The sequence below is a fragment of the Euprymna scolopes genome, chromosome 33 (genome assembly GCF_053919585.1).
Source record: "Euprymna scolopes isolate OS-2025 chromosome 33, ASM5391958v1, whole genome shotgun sequence".
Taxonomy (NCBI): Eukaryota; Metazoa; Mollusca; class Cephalopoda; order Sepiida; family Sepiolidae; genus Euprymna; species Euprymna scolopes.
Window position 1 is genome coordinate 14811671 of NC_136514.1, and position 18498 is coordinate 14830168.

General features: G+C 36.2%; 1 protein-coding gene across 1 annotated transcript in view; it reads left to right on the forward strand.

The window, feature by feature from the left end:
• The window catches only part of LOC145258153 (cubilin-like), a 409766-nt gene that overhangs the window by 227784 nt on the left and 163484 nt on the right, over window positions 1–18498 (forward strand). Inside the window, exons 36-38 of the mRNA XM_080115944.1 lie at window positions 5797–5898; window positions 8359–8583; window positions 10157–10289. Of these exons, the coding sequence (XP_079972070.1) occupies window positions 5797–5898; window positions 8359–8583; window positions 10157–10289 (460 nt within the window). The remainder of the gene's footprint in view (window positions 1–5796; window positions 5899–8358; window positions 8584–10156; window positions 10290–18498) is intronic.

Sequence of the window (18498 nt, forward strand, 5' to 3'; positions counted from 1 at the left end):
ATCTTGACGATGTCTGGGATAGTTCTTGAGACATGTGAATCTCATTGGACTAATCAAATCTCCAACTGAACAAGCAGAATTAAACACCAGAATATTAGCAGACACAGCTGATCGAGTCAGAGACAGCACTAGCAGGATAAAGTCACAGTAGTTATGATCATAACACCAGATCGCCAAGACAAAACTCTTTTTTTTCTTTTTTTTTTTACATAGGCATAACCACTTATCAAAGCTCAGAGACCACTCGAGGATAAGGGTTAAAGAGTGTACAGTAGTCAATTAGACAATATAGTAATCGTTAGTAATGGAAAATCGATAAATTTGTTAACTTAAGTGGAACGGCTTATCAAGAACTTGTTTACGTTAGACTTGAAGACAATCAGAGTGTAGTCAGCTGGAAAGCAGGAAAACGGAAGACAATTCCACAAGCGTGCAGTTCTAAGAAAGAAGCTTTGTTCATGGAATCTACGTTTAGGTTTAGGCACAGATAAAGAGTCAGGGGAAATTATTGATAGTATTTACAGCTAGACGAGTGTTTCTTGTGAAAGTTTGGCGAAGGGGGACCATAGATTGAAGCTCAGTCGAGCACTTGCCATGAAAAAAAAATCATGTGAACTAAAGGATTTGGTCAAACTTCGGCAAACGTCCTGTAGCCTGACAGATAAATAAGTCACGCCAATAATGTAATACGTTCCTGGAGTAAATACGAGCTGATATCTGAAAAAGTCTCTTGGAGCATGAACTGGTGTATGCTGATTGCTATTAAATCGATCTTTAGATCAAAAGACAATGTGGCAATATAAAGTTATAATATTGATCCCCATACTTTGGCACCTGCCACCAGTGGAATTTTAACGTCACCTTGAGGTTGAAAAAGAGCGTGGCAGACAGAAATAGAGATTTTTTTTGATAAGGATTATCCTGAGGAAAGGGTATTTACATATGTGACACTTTGTTATTGTCCTGAAAAGGACAGGGTGTTCTCAGAAGTTCAGTGTAATCTCATTAGACTGATAGAATCAATATCTGAACAAGAAGAGTTAGTTGATAGCTGGATGACGTCATCAAACCCATTAGCAGGAGCAGCTGATCGAGTCAACAGCTAGACTAATGGCGTTAGTGAACAGCCATACAAAATCATCATAGTTATTACTATAGTAGCTGACCATATGTATTAGAAGATTCTATCAAACTGCAGCAAGCGTCCTGTAGCCAGACAAGAAGTTAAATCATGTCCCTATTTACTAAGTTAAGTCATGTACCTATTTACTATGCCTCCCCACGGGACAGAGTTAGACACCAGGGTCGTTTTTTAACGTGGAGAAAAGGTACAAAAATAAAAATTGTCTCAGTCGTGAAGGATTTCTCCTCGACCGAAAGAGAACAAGAAAATGAAGTGCAGCATCTGAAGAACAGATGGTATTTATTTGCTCCCCCACCGAGCAAATTAGGCACAAGGCCGATTTTTAATGTGAGGAGTGAAGGGAGGGGGAAGGGAAAAAGGGGACCAGCTCCCGAGAGGTGGGAAATGGGAGCTGGTTAATGGTCAGGCATGTGGGGTTGCCCCCACATCTGGTCTTTGCTAGTCATAGCTAGTCATAGCTAGTCATAGCTTGCAGCATCTGCCGGAACAGATGGTATTTATTTGCTCCCCCACCGAGCAAATTAGGCACAAGGCCGATTTTTAATGTGAGGAGTGAAGGGAGGGGGAATGGAAAAAGGGGACCAGCTCCCGAGAGGTGGGAAATGAGAGCTGGTTAATGGTCAGGCATGTGGGGTTGCCCCCACATCTGGTCTTTGCTAGTCATAGCTTGCAGTATCTGCCGGAACAGATGGTATTTATTTGCTCCCCCACAGAGCAAATTAGGCACAAGGCCGTTTTTAATGTGAGGTAAAAACCAGCTCCCCTAAAAGTAGGCAAAAAGGGGGCACTCTGGTTACCAAAAATAATAATTGTCCCAGTATAGAGGGTTTCCCCTCCATTGACTGGTACAAATCATCTTAAGTGCAGTATCTGCCGGAACAGATGGTATTTATTTGCTCCCCCACCGAGCAAATTAGGCACAAGGCCGACTTTTAAAGTGAGGAGTGAAGGGGAAATGGGGACCAACTCCCCGGGGAGTAGGGGAGCTGGATAGTGACAATTGGTATGAAGGGTTGCCCCTACATCGACCAAGGTCTTATATGTGGGGTTTCCCCCACATATGGTCTTTGCTTGCAGTATCTGCCGAAACAGATACTACACTTTGATCTTGACCAAAATGTAATACGGTGCTGGAGTAGATATGAGCCGATATCTGAAATGTGATTGATCAAGTTCTTTGAGGCATGAACAGATACTACTTATACTGCAAGTAACTCGTTACTGGTCGAAATGAGTTTTTTTTTTTTTTTTTTTTTTTTTTTAACTCACCTTCACACCTAACAAGGCATATTGCCACTTGGATGTAAGCAGCCACTATTAGAGATCATGCATAGGAAAGATAAACAAGATGTTGGGTCATGTTACATTTAAATTTCTGCATATCAGTACAGTCAGGGAAACAGGCGGCAGGAAGGGAATTCCAAAGGCTAGCTGTTTGAGAGAAGAAACTATTAGAGTAGAAAGCTTCCTGCCATTTAGGGACATCAACAGTGAAGAGGTGTGATTTTGTTGCTAAACAGGTTTGTCAGGGATATGTACATCGAAGGGGCACTAATGCAACAAGTTCATCAGAGTACATTCCATTAAAATATTTGTAAAACAGGTACATAGATGCAACATTGTGACGATGGGACAGAGGTTGGAGCTTAGTTGACGAAGTGGGACCTATTAGGTTGGAGACTCTTTTTTGGACCCTATCCAAGAGGGAGAGACTGACAAGGCCCAGATGTGGCAACAATACTCTATGCATGGGCGAATCGTGGATAGTCTCAGATGTAAGTAGTCTTCTAGCACAATAGAGGGAACCCATCTTCTTTGCAGCAGCCCTCGCAATGTCTACAGTGTATTTGTTCCCATTCATGTTTCCTGTGAATGTTAAGCCGAGTAGCTTGAAGGCAGAATTCTCAGGTAGGGTGTTATTTGTTATGGGTATCGGTGACTTTTCTGGCTTGTGAATTTATGTTTAACATGTTGACGACCTTAATTCAATAAAACATGAATTTTTGTTAAACCTGGAAAGGAAGGTGATGCAAGTAGATGTGTCATGGTCGATATTAAGGGAGTAGTAATTTTAATAAAAGTATGATCACATGGTTAAATGAAAGCCCAACAAGATTCACAAGTACAAAAATAAGTATCTATTATTATTGAATTATCTCCCTTGCTTGTATGGACAGTTGTTATTTTTGAATTATCTCCCTTGTTTGATGGACATCTATCATCATACTAAAGCTGAGTTAATCAACGTTTGTTTACCTAAGGCTTTTGTTCCCATATATATTAATCACAGAAACTATATATGTAACGTTATTCGGGAACCAACATGTTGTAGATTCAGTAGCAAAATAGACAAAGAATAGAAAAGAACGTCAACTCGCTTTTTTTTTTTTTGTTGTACAACAACATTTAATTCCTTGTTCTCTCATTACAGCTGCGATGTCTCCTGTGATCCTCCTTGCGAACATTCTCTTAAACTCATCCACGTCTCTAATATGATCTCGAACGTTATCCACGTCTCTAACGTGATCTCTTTTTTAAAGTCCTTATTTTTCCCTATCAGTGACGTCATTTTGCATGCATTTGCATACGTGCGTCTACACTATGTTACATATGCTGAATTATTCCTCAATTTTGGGATTCAGTTATAGTTGAAAACACTTCCATTTTGATTGTTCTGATTAGTTTCAATTCAATTTTCATCAGGTGATTAATCTCTTACTAACGTTCTATCACTTTCACCCTCTCTCACAATAAGTTTGACTCCCCCCCTCTTGCTCTTATTATATCATTCTAGCTTATGTCTTTGTCTTTGTGTTTATTAATACTAGAATATAATAAAGAAAAAAAAATAAAATGATTGGAATAATTCATTATTAACAAAGTGGCAATATTACCACCAGTAATAATACTATTTAATTCGTAGTTTTAAAGGAAAATAAAGAAAGAGGGTGATATAGTGTGCAATGAAGACAAATTTTGAATTTTGTCTTTTTATTGCTTATATTCACTGGCTTTACAAACACGTTTTTTTTTTTAATATAAACCATCTGAACCGAGCATAATGGATGACCCAACAGGTTGCATTTTTCTTTCTAGTAACTATACAATTGTTATATTGCTGGTCTATATAACGAACGTATATATATTTACACACCAAAACGATCGTTGTTACATAGTTGGGTGTATATAACATGATGTATATATAACACATCTTTGTGGTTGTCTCATTTCCTTCTATATATAATGGAGTGTGTGTGTGTGTGTGTGTGTGTGTGTGTGTGTGTGTGTGTGTGTGTGTGTGTGACGTAAGGACACGGTTCAATAAACCAGGGACAATAACAATTTACAAACAGACAGTTCTTTAGATAAAGGGACGGATAATATCTTTCTGGGGTTTACAGCTGGCCAAACAGGGAGCCTACCTTTCTTCCATCGATAAGTCTTGACTGACGGTCTGTAAGCTGCAAGGTTTCGCGAGGCACGTAGACGCTCAGGCTATTTCTAGGCAACTTTTATTTCCAGATGTTCCCTGCTTGGAAGTTGCATACTATCCTTGTTCTACGTTTTTATTATCTTCAGCCCTGATCGTTTCCTTGGCGTACAGAAACCATTACGACCGTCCGCCATCTTCTCGGTCGCTAGCTGATTTCCCTCGTCTGTTCAACTCAGCTGCCCAACCTAAATTAACTCCGACTACCTCTAAACTACCTACACAAGTACAAAATAAGTATCTATTATTATTGAATTATCTCCCTTGCTTGTATGGACAGTTGTTATTTTTGAATTATCTCCCTTGTTTGTATGGACATCTATTATTATTGAATTATCTCCCCTGCTTATATGGACATCTATCATTATACTAAAGCTGAGTTAATCAACGTTTATTTCCCCAAGTTATGACAGATAGAAGAGAAGTTATTAATAATTCTGTTTGTATTAAGCACGAGAGAAATATCTCTAGACCCCTAATATTTTAAAAGCCAACCGCTGTTGGTATAAAACTATTTCTTTGTAACTATGTCATCGCTACAATGTAGCACTAAAAACTCAAATCACCTGATGTTTGTCATGTGATCTATTTGCTATTATTATGGTTGTGACAACAGCATATTCTTTTCATTGTTTTGACACTTGAGTATATATCCGACACAGTAAGACACAGTTAATCAACCAAGAACTACATCACTCTATATAAAAGCATATAAGATGTCAACGGATACACACTCAAGAGTAAAAACAATGAAAAAAATATCCGTTAATATCTTATATGATTTTATATAGACTGATGTGGTTCTCGGTTGATTGAACATGTCTTACTGTGTCGGATATATACACGAGAGTCAAAAGAATGAAAAGAATATTCTGTTGTCACAGCCATAGTTATTATTATTGATAGCTAAAATTCCTAACTGTTTATTTTATGTTAAAATTTCAAAGTTAACATTCCCGAGATACATATTTTAGCAGACAAAACATGTACAACCATCATAATAATAATCGTCCCTGATTAGGTTCCGGTGTTTTCTGAGAACCAACAACAGAACACAATTTCAAGATTATATATTTTTTTAAATATTAATAAAAGATGAATAACTTGAATATTGCAACAAATTCATGCTTTCTTAATTTTAATTATCATTCCCCCTCTGTAGAATGTGGTCGAACTTTCTCTGCAAGTGACGGAGGGATCATAAGCAGTGCAGACCTGCACGGATCTGTATCATGTCGATGGAAATTGATAGCTAACCAATCAGGTAAGGATCTTCCAATTTATATGTAACAGGAAATAATGTCATGTGAATTGAACTCTCTAGTAAGGGAAACAACGGTTGCTACTTAGCATAAATCATCACTCTTTGTAATTAGGATTAAGCTCTCTAGGCTACCGATAATGTAAACAAATATAAAAGCATAATTTTCCTTTACTTTCATGGTGAGCGTGATAGCATATGGGTAAGTTGGATGATTGTTGTCTAGATTGAAAAACTCACAATGTCTAGTTACAGTGAAGAACTGTGATATTGTGAAACGACTGTAGATGAAGTATATACTAGCTGTCCAAACCCGTCGTTGCCCAGGAGCATTTATACATTTATACATTCACTTATGTTTGTAAAAGTGCAGTAATGATTTCCACATTATAAATTATGGCTCTTAGTCATTAAAATCGAGATCTCTAGGTTCTCACTAATGTAAACAAATAAACATGTTATAGACTATACGGTTTTCTTCTATTACCCTTGCTCCCAATATAAAGAAAATAGAATAAGGATAATAGATTAGGATTTTCTATTTCCACTACTTTCACCATCTTCAAATTTGCAACTCCCTGTCCCTTCATCGACCCCGTTGATTGTGTTAATAAGGTTCTGTTGGAGACAATCGCTTATAACAGAGAAGGGAATGCATTAGCATTAAATTATAATAATTAGATTTACTTCATGGTGTTATTGGTAGGAGAAAGAGGACTTGAGATTGTGAGGGGTTTAGCTCCTCTCACTTCTTTTACAATATTAGTAATCAACACAATAAATGTTGATCTCAGACCTGTTTGATATTTAAGAAAATCAACCATATTTCATTCACTGCAACAATTTATTATTGTATAAAACCTTGATATTTAATGTTTTTCCTTGTTTGGAAAAAAACACAGTAAGTTAGAACAATTTAAATTGGATGCACGAAATGATGGCATAGTTGTTTATATATATATATATATATATATATATATATATATATATATATATATATATATATATATATATATATATATATATAGCCAATGTAAATAAGTTATGACAGATAGACAAGAAGAGTTATTAATAATTGTTTGTATTAAGCACAAGAGAAATATCTCTAGATCCCTAATATTTTAAAAGTCAACAGCTGTTAGTATTTAACTTGTGGTATAATACAAACAGAATTATTCCTTTTTGTCATTTAACATTTATTTACACCGGCCATATTTAAAGCATATAATGTGGCAAGATGTTTTTTCACCATTTCGTGGATCACATTAAAATTATTCTACCTTAGTTTGTGTTCTGTTTTTTTGTCTTAAAAAAATGAAATATAAATTAATACAATAATAAGTAGCTTAGTGGTGAGCAGCATTTTTTTTGGGGGGGGGGATTTCGATAATATTAATCTTAATTGAATGAAGAAAATTTCAGTGATCACTTTTTATTATTTAACTACTTTAGTTTATTTTTTTATGTTGTATTTTTATTACTCCTTACAAAAATATGATTAGCTTGTTTAGTCATAAATAGCGACTAGAAGAACTGCCTAAGAAAGACGTCAAAGGTACGTCTCACACCTCACATTAAGGATATACCAGCTTCAATCATAAATACTCGTCCAAGAAGGCAACTTACCAGATTATTACTCAAATACTGTAACCAAGACCACTCAACCACTTCAAACGAATATATCCTTTTCTCAAGACATATCAGTTTTTTTATTTTCTTTATTTTATAAGTTATCCCAAAGTATATGAACAATTTTATAAGCTATCCCAAAGTATATGAACAAAGTACATCTAGATGGCAAAGCTATTGGAAATGTTGAAAATTTTTTGTTATTTTGGTGATATTCTTGAAGCACAGCGTGGAATAAGTCTTAGTGTAATTGCAAGAATTAGGAATGCAGGAGTAAGTTCTGCCATTGATAACCAGCAAAGTGTTGATTAACGAAAGAGTCTTTTAGATATTATTTAAGTATCTTGATTTACTTTTTGTATTTTTTTTATTTTCTAAGTTTTTATCCCAAAATAAACTTTATTCTGGGTTTACAATTAGTTGCTATTTCAGTTCTATGATTTAGTAGTTTTTTTTTTGACATTCTTGAAAAATTAATATTTTCCATTGGATTATAGGTAATTGTTTATTTCTGAATAATAATGATAATCAGGTACTATATCTATTATTGAATGTATTTTTATGGTTACATAAAATTAAGAATTCGGTTGATCATTTTTATGGTACATTAGTGATTGTATACTCTTTTGTATTAGTTGGACAGTTCTTCTCATATCGGTTGTTATTTTTACAACGTTTGGTCTGATATACGTCCCGGCCATCTTCAGCTACATCATTTTGATGAGAATAGTAATTGGAACGAGCTAAATTATCAATTCTCATCTAAAAAATCCTTTTTTGTTTAAACATGTAAGCTTGTCTAATATTGTTTTTATTTTCTTTCTTCTTTTTGAGATGAGCGAATCACATTGCACTTTTCCAAATTCTCCAGCAGCCTTAATTGTGATGAAGAGTACGTGAAAATCTACAATGGCTTTGATGAGATGGCACCTCTGATCGATACCTACTGTGGCAGAGGGATTCCACCCCAGATCACTTCCTCGGGATCAGCGCTTTATATAGTTGCTAGCAAGAAGAAGCATCTTGTCTTCCATGCTACGTATACCACCTCTGTATCAAGTAAGTTAGAAATGACATTATTTGGCTGCATGTAATGAAAAATAATAAGAAGAAGAATGTTGGATAATCCAGTTGCCCGGGAATGACGTCAAAAGAAAAGTGTGTCAAAAGCCTGGATGCGGGTGCTACCAGGGATGATGTCAAAGAAATCAAAATGGGGGACGTAGATTGAGCGACATTTTCAAGACAATGCATGTTGGAATGTTGATGCCAATGAAGTAGAGTGCAGACAACGGAAAAGAGAGAGAGAGAGAGAGAGAGAGAGAGAGAGAGAGAGAGCAACCCCGACGGCAAGCTAAACGACACACCTTTTCTCCATTGCAAGAACACACCAGCCCACCTCGCACGTCGGCACGCATGTCAAAATTGTCATTCTGAAACCAAAAAGGTTATTTTCAAAAAAACAAAATATTTTATAACCAACTGTGTGTTTTATTATCACTGCCAAGTGTATATATCGCGACAATGATAAAGGTTGATGTTTTAGAAATTATATAGCCTGAAAAACAAATTTGACGATGCAGTTAATATATGACAAGAATATGCAAAAAGAAAACGCTATCAGATTTTATTCATTAAAGATGCACATTATAAGCCGTTTCTAAACCAGGTTCCTTGCACGCATTTTATTCATCATCAAATGTTTCTTTTAAAATTATGTACAACAATTATATTATGTAGAATGAAACTGACAGTTACCGTACAAATTTTTGTTTGAATATATATTAGTGTTGGGACAATGAATCGGGATTCGGTAATCAGCAAAGTCTGAATTTTTGAGGGTATATGAATCGGCATTGAAATCGGTAAAATTTGTGCCTATTTTGATTAGCGTAATGGTTAGGAGCCTTGACTGTCGTACAGGCGGTCAGGTTTCAATCCTAGCTTGAGATAGTTGTTTGTCTAGCTGCACTGATGAGCTGTGAAACAGTGAAACAGTGCTATATGTGGATGACTATAATGCTCCTCATCTTGAGTTGAGCATATTGAGAAGTGATACACGAATTACCATTAGCGTATAAAGCAATGTTCTTTGTGTAAACAAATCAAGCTTAGGTATTTTGGACGATGTCAAAACATCGTTAATTCACGACTCGCACAGCAGCGACCGATTAGCGTAATGGTTAGGAGCCTTGACTGTCGTACAGGCGGTCAAGTTTCAATCCTGGCTTGAGGTAGTTGCCTGTATAGCCGCACTGATGAGCTGTGAAACAGCAAAACAGTACTATATGTGGATGACTATATATACATATATATATATATATATATATATATATATATATATATATATATATATATATATATATATATATATATATATATATCTTTATTCAAACAAGAATCAAATGTTTAAATAAATAAACATTTGGGGAGGTTGTTTGCGGGCACTGAATCTATGTGTCAGAGTGTAGAACTGCTGACTATGAACTTGATAGTTGTAGGTTCAAACTGGTTCGGAATGGATGCTAGTCTAGGCGCACTGAAAGTTGCACACGCACTCACAAACATGCACAAACACACACACATTTCTTGTTGTTATATTTACTAATTTTATGCTTTTTATCACCTACAGGTTGTGGTGGTGAGATTTTTGCAAGCAAGGGTGCTATTAGCACTCCGAATTACCCGGAAACTTATCCAATCAATGTAGAATGTATTTGGACTTTTAAAATTTCTCCAGGAAACAAAATTCATCTTTCATTTAGGTTTGTCTCAATTTTAAACACCTTTTATTTTAAAAATGTTCTTATATCTTGAATGTTGCAGTTTAGTTTTTGTATGATATTGCTTCTTATGATTATGTGTCACAGAGCCATTATCTTTGTTGTGAATGCCATTTTAAACATTTGCTCACGTTTTGGTGCTTCAGTTTAGTCATTATCTACTTACCTCACCGCCACGAAAGAAGAGTTAGACACTTCAGTTTGCTTTTTGCATGATGTTGCTTTTTATGACTACACTAGCCCGGCGTTGCCCGGCGTTGCCCGGCGTTGCCCGGGTGTTTGGAGGTGTATGTTGAGCAAAAAAAAGAAAAAAAAAAAGAAAAAAGTGGTAGCAGGCTGGCAGACTCGAACCCGTACTGCGAAGGAGGAAAAAAACGTGAAAATAAAAATGAGACGTCTTTGCTCTTGCGCTCATCAACAAACCGGAAGTGACGAATGTTTAAATTACGGCTAGTCAATCGAAAAGACGGGATGACTTTTGAAAATATCGGTGAAAAAAGCGACGCCTCCCTGTAGAAAGTTGAGGGTGAAGGAAATAATGTTTTTAGCCAATTTTTCGATATTTGTCGTCTGAAGAGTTGAGCTTAAAAACGATTTCGACTTCATGAAAATCTATCGCATCTGTCAAAAATTTTAGGCATACATACATACATACATACATACATACATCATGGTGATTGCAACGTCTTGTCAGACGAGTGCAACTCCCTCAGACACGATGAGCCCAAAAATGACTTCCATCGCCACAGGATCATTTTAACAGACAAATGCCTGAGGGAGTATTTATACACAGATGATGTTACAGAGTCTTAGCCTTGTATGACAGCTAAGTCTCTCTCTCGGTTCAAAATGTTGAGATCCAGCAACAAGCAAGAGCAAGATAGCCAACAACAAGTTAAACTGCAGACCAGCTTAATGCGGGTACTGGTTTCCCGCTTTATGGTTTTTTAAATCAAAGATTTACTTCTCCTAGAAAGGTTGCCTTCATCACGGCTTACGGGAGCCCTCTCCACCCCAACACACACATACATACACACAAACACACATGGTGCTAGTTGGCCGTTGACCCCAAAAAAGAGTTCATTCGCCCTTTGGAAGGTCTTGTTTTTAATCCTTCAGGGAGACTAGCCACTTTCCTCACCAAACAAGTCTGGTGGGGAAACCAGTTTAGTTGCCAGTGACCCGACCATGAGACAGGTAGTACTGGGTTACATGGTACCAGTAGCATATGACATGACCTGACATACATACATTTAAACAGACAGGTGATATTTATATTATAGGTGTCACAAAGCCATTATCTCATTAACAAAAATTTTTTTATGCAAATATTGACAAAACTGTGTTCGTCTGTTTAGTTAATACTTGCTAACCAGTAACTTTTCTATTCTCTCAATATTTCCCCCATTTTCATTTTAATACGTATACACAGTTTAATATCCTACCCACCAACTGGCCTTGTATCGCATTTAAATAATAGGATTCACTCTAAAACTAATTAACCGATCATTACACATTTTTTTAACTGGCATAGGGGGTCGTAATATGAACTATATTTAGTTTACTTAACTTTGATTAAAAGGAAATAAAGAGTGTGGAAACCCTTTATCCAAAATTCGGTACTCTTACAGAATTTGACCCGGATCCTCGGAATTTTCCGTCAATTATGACTCTGGCTCGACATGCAATCATCGGATTCAGCTGAGCCTTATTCAAATGTTGAAATGCTAAATCGACATTTTTTATTTGTTTGTGTTTTTTGTATAAAAAATGTAATTTATAATTAGATATTGGGCGAGGGAGGTACTTTTTTTCTCAGCTTATTTTTTTAAACATTTGTTGACAAAAGAATTTTTAAATTTTCTTTAAAAAAATACGTTTCTTTACTTTCACCTAACAATTTACGGTTTTCATAAAAATCATTCATCTTCTCTTATAAATGTAAACTTCTGTTTACAAAAAAAAAAAAAAAACTAAAAAAAAAAGTCAACTGCCAATTTTCTTTAATAAAATAAAAAATAAAAAATGTAACTTCTTGAAAAAAGAAACTTCTTTCACCTAACAATTTACGGTTAAATAGACATTTATCTTTTCTTGGTAAAAAAAGTTTAAAAAAAAATAATGAAAGTAAATAAACAATACAAAATGCAACTTTTCTTGAATATATATATATATATATATATATATATATATATATATATATATATATATATAAAGCTGAATGTGTGTGTGTGTGGTAACGAATAGGCTCTTATATGGTGGACTATTTTAAAAGACTGATTACATATAATGATAGAAGATGTATCGAGACACAGGAATGGGTATGTTTGATCTGGCAGAATGGTGGTTCATTAAAATTGTGGGGCCTACGTTCGCGCCTGGTCCACAAAGTATGGAAATAAAAAATAAAGAATTAAAAAGTTTACAAGTGTTTTTGATATAGATGTACATAAGAATACTTTGATAAGTATGTTTCAACTTAAATAGGGATGGTATAATAAAATTGTGGGATCTGCATGGCCTCCATAGAATGGAAATAGCACAAACTTTAATAAAGACTTTTCATATCTATCTGCGTAAGTATACTTTGATAATTATGTTTCAGTTTGAAGAAATATGGTATAATAAAATTATGGGGTGTTCATTCGCGCCTGACCTCCATAGGATGGAAATATGCCACAAAGTTTAACAAGGTTTTTTAATATAGATCCACAGAATATTGTGATAAGTGTTTCAGTGTGAACAGGTATGGTATAATAAATTATGGGGTTTATCTATTTTATTTTTACTTTCATCATATTTTGCTTTGGTTTTGATATTTCCAAATTCGAAGCTATCCCTTTACAACCCTTCTTTTTCATAACCTATCATAAATAAGAGTCCACTTTTTGTAGGCTGTTTTTGAACCCAGTCAACGACGGTACTTTTATTGCATTTCTATTTTTCTGGTTTGTTTGTTTTGAAATTCCTCTGTGTCTATTACTTTGCTCAGTGGCTGCAGTTTGAGCCCGAACCATAATTGACAGGAAATCTCAAGGATCCGAGTCAAATTCTGCAAGAGTACCCAAAATTCAGTAATCTTCGATTTTGTACATCAATTAATACATATACCCTAAAATTTAGTTTTTTAGGACTGTACTGTTACATAGCGAACCAACACGTTGTATGCAGTCTACATCGCAAAGGAGACCAAAACAAAGAATAACTCCACTCCTTTTTTTTTAACAACATTTATGTCCTCATTCTCCCACTATGCATGACTTCTTGTTATGGCTGTGACGGCTCTCATGTGATCGTCTTCTCTAACGTACTCTCGCTCTTCTTTTTATAGTCTAGTCTTTTTCCTTACATTTCGTGTGCATTTGCATACGTGCATTCATGCTCTGTTACAGGAGTATGTTAACAGGTTTCAGGGTGAATAAAATTGGCAAAACCTTTCATTTGGGAATTAAATTTAGGTTGTGCATTGAACAAAATCTTTAAGCAAGATTCTCTGAGAATAAACTTTAGACATTATCTAGAATAGAAATCATGTAATGGATTTTTATCAAAATTGCAATAAGAATTCCAGACAGAATGTTTAGTATAATTATATTAGGGAGCACAAAAGTGGTGCGAAACTGTTCAGGCAAGGGAATTCTTCTAGCGTGTATATATATAATATATATATATATATATATATATACATATATATATATATTATATATATGTATATATATATGTATATATGTATATATATATGTATATATGTATATGTATATATGTATATATATATATGTATGTATGCATGTATGTATGTACGCATATATATGTGTGTATATATATATATATATGTATGTATGCATGTATGTATGTACGCATATAAATGTGTGTATATATATATGTATGTATGCATGTATGTATATGTATGTGTGTATATATATATGTATGTATGCATGTATGTATGTACGCATATATATGTGTGTATATATATGTATGTATGCATGTATGTACGCATATATATGTGTGTATATATATATGTATATATGTATGTTTGTATGTATATACACATATATATGTGTGTATATTTCTCTATATATGTATGTATATACACATATATATGTGTGTGTATATATATATGTATATACACATATATATGTGTGTGTATATATATGTGTGTATATATATCTATATATGTATGTATATACACATATATATGTGTGTGTATATATATCTATATATGTATGTATATACACATATATATGTGTGTATATATATGTATGTGTATAGATATATGTATATATATGTGTGTGCATGTATATATATGTATGTATATGTGTATGTACATATATATATATATATATGTATATATATATATATATAATTATTTCCACAACCAGACAACGTCGCAGCGGAAGAACCCTGTAAGCCAAGAGCCACGCAACGTTGTCTGCCTGCGGAAAAAATTATATATTCTCTCACATTCTGAAGGTATATGTATGTATGTATGTATGTATGTATGCATGTATGTATAACAAAACAAAGCTAAGTGTTCATGAAGCATGTGTTATCACTACATAGCTAAGGTCAGAGACCTGAACAACATATAGAAGGCACCTTAAGTTATTGGAAAGGTTTCACCAATGTTGTATTCAAAGAATACTTAATATTAACTGGAGGACTCTAATGTGTGACACTGTAGTTCTTGAACGATCAAATAGTACGAGTATAGAAATGAAAATCGTTCAAAATCAGATTCGCTGTACTGGACACTTGGTTAGGATGGAGGACAAAAGACTTCCTGAACAACTGTTTTATGGCGAGATACGAGAGGCGTGCAATAAGTAATGCTCCTGGCCCACTTCCATTTGTCTGATCTAGCTGAAATTTTGCATGTGAAATGATTCATATCTCTACGGGTCATGTGGTAAAACAGAAACCACAATTAGTTCAGAGCTGTCGGAGATCTTTAAATGTTCTGGACCCAGGATGATGCAACACTTAACGGACTTGTTGCAGACTGCTTGGTGGGATGAGTGTGTTCCGCAGGATTGGTGGGATGCATTGATGGTGGTGCTATACAAGGGGAAGGGTAGCAGGTATGAATGTGGAAATTATTAGGCCATCTCTTTGCTGTCAGTAGTCGATAAGGTGCTCTGTAGGATCATGCTAGACAGAATGCTGGAGCACATTGCTGATGATGTTTTGCCTGAGTCGCAGTGTGGTTTCAGAAGATGTCGAGGGACAATGGATATGATTTTTACAGCCAGGAAACTACAGGAGAAATGTATAGAACAGCAAAATGGTCTGTATCAGGTGTTCATCGATTTAACCAAGGCCTTTGATACAGTCAATAGGGATGCTTTGTGGGAGATTCTGAAAAAGCTTGGCTGTCCCAACAAGTTTGTAACCATCTTAAAGCTCTTCCACAATGATATGAAGGCTGTGATCAATGTTGGGGAAAGTTGGCTGATCCTATCTCAGTAGAAAATGGTGTTAAGCAGGGAGACATTCCAGCACCCACACTCTTTGCGTTATATTTCACCATGGTCTTTCGAATGGCATTTGGGGGTTGCTCTGATGGTGTCTATATTCCTTACCGAACTACTGGGGGGTTGTTCAACATTAGGTGCTTCAATGCAAGTACAAAGGTACTCACCAACATGATCCGTGACTTGCTCTATGCAGATGACTGTGATCTGGTGGCTCATACAGTGACTGATATGCAGGATCTTGCGGACGCCTTTGCGGTTGCCTGCAGCACATTGGGCCTGACTATCAATCTAAAAAAAAACTATCTTAATGTATCAGCCTGCTCCAGGCATGCCATACTATGAGCCATCAATTTATATCTGTGGGTCAAGGATAGCGGTTGACAATAAGTTTGTATACTTTGGTAGCACACTAAGTATGTCCAGTGCTCTGGATGATGAGATATCGTTACGGATCAGCAGGGCAAGTGATGCCTTCGGAAAGTTGGACAGGCGTTTGTGGAGCTGTCATGGGATCTCGCTGCCAACAAAGATTAAGGTTTATGCCGCATGCGTTCTCTCTGCTCTTCTCTATGCCTGTGAAACTTGGACAACATACAGGAAGCATTTAAGACGTCTCGAGCGGTTTCACCGGATGTGTCTATGGCGAATCTTGGGTGTGGGTTGGCAAATGTATGTCAGTGATATGGAGGTGCTTCAACGGACACAGTGTCAAAGCATTGAAGCTCACATTATAAAACATAGACTGAGATGGAGTGGACATATGGTGAGGATGTTAAACAGTTGACTTCCCAAACAACTCCTTTATGGTGAGCTTGCCGAGGGAAGACGTCTGGCTCAAAAGCCTAAAATGAGATTCAAAGATTGTTTGAGGTCCACCTTAAAAAAATGTAAGATAGATGAAAGAACCTGGAAGAGTCTTGCTTTGGGTCGCGGAGAGTGGAGAAGAACTTTACGGGGAGGTGTGGACAAATTTGAGGCAGATCGAACCCAGTATGAGCGACTGAAACGCGATGTCCGGAAGGGGAGAGTGAAAGGAGCCGTGGATGGACGGGGGAGCCAAATTGGTCATGAGTGTGAGATGTGCAGAAGATTATAAGAAGATGATAAGCCACCAGACTACTCATCAGTGCAGTGGGCCACAAAGCAGTCTTGTGTTGTCAGAGCTAAGCTGTGTCAACTGTGGGCGGACGTACAAAACAGCAGGTGGGGTGAAGCAGCATTTGATTATACATAGAAGAGAACATCAAAACGTGCTGCTCGTGGCGCACATGTCTGTACAATGTGTACCAAACAATGCCAGAGTTTGGCGGGGCTTAAAAGCCACCTTCATGCGGCCCATCACTGAATGTTTTCGTTTTTCTGTATACCTTTTTTTTTTATCAAGTAATGGCAATGTTCGAAAACGAATTTGCTGCCATATGTTTGTATGTATATGTATCTATGTGTGTGTATCTATATGTAGGTATATGTATGTATGTGCATGTGTGTGCAGATATATATATCTACAGGATTTTTTAGATTCATTTGATCATACTCATAATCATCATCATCGTCGTTATGAATGCTCCTTTATGTATATTCTACATGTATGTGTATGTGTACGTGTGTATATGCATATGTATGTACATGCGTATATGTATGCGTCCATGTATTTATGTGCATGTTGGCATGTGTGCATGTGTGTGTACATGCATATGTATGTTTGCGTGCAAATCAATGTATGCATGTATGTGTGCATCAATGTGTTTGTTTGCATGCGTATTTTGGGTGGATAGGGTTTCCGTAAGCGGTGGTGAAGGCAACCCCTCTATGAGAAGCAAATCTTTTAATTAAAACGCCATAAAGCGAGAGACCAGCACCCGCATTAAGCTGGTCTGCAGTTTGACTTGTTGCTGGCTATCTTGTTCTTGCTTGTTGCTGGATCTCAACATTTTGAATCGAGAGAGAGACTCAGCTGTCGTACAAAGCTAAAACTCTGTATTAACATCTTTGTATAGATACTTCCCCAGACATTTGTCTAAAAAAAATAGTCCTGTAGCGATAGAAAAGTTGTGATGCGGGTAGGCCAAAAAGGCTGGAAGTAAAACAGCCTATCCTGCCTTGACAGAGTACAAAATAGACTTCATGGCTTGGGGGGGATGCCCTTTTCTCTTCCCTGATACCTCTTTCCCACAGAAGAGATGTTGCGAGCCTGTCTTTGTTTTATAGTTACTTCCATGGTAAGTGCTCGTCTGAGCTCCAATCTCTGGTCCCCCCTCGCCAATCTTTCATGATAAACACCCGTCTAGCTGAAACCACTGTCAAAATTTTTTCCCATAATTTGTCTGTGCCAAAACCAAAATGTAGATTCCATGAACAAAGCTTCTTTCTTAGAAGTGCACGCCAGTGGAACTCTCTTCCGTTGGCATGTTTCCCAGCTGACTACAACTTGGATGTCTTCAAGTCCAACATAAACAAATTCCTGATGAACCACCCCCTTAACTAAGACACTTTATCAAACCAATACTAACGATTACGATACTATCCCATTGATTACTGTACACGCAATAACCCTTATCCCCGAGTGGCTTCCGAGACTTGATAAGTGGTGACTACTATGTAAAAAAAAAGCATGTAATAACTGATCTGTCATCATTATATGCATGTATGTATGTTTGTATGTGTGTTTGTATGTGTGCATGTATGTTTATATATGTACATGTGTATGTATATGTATG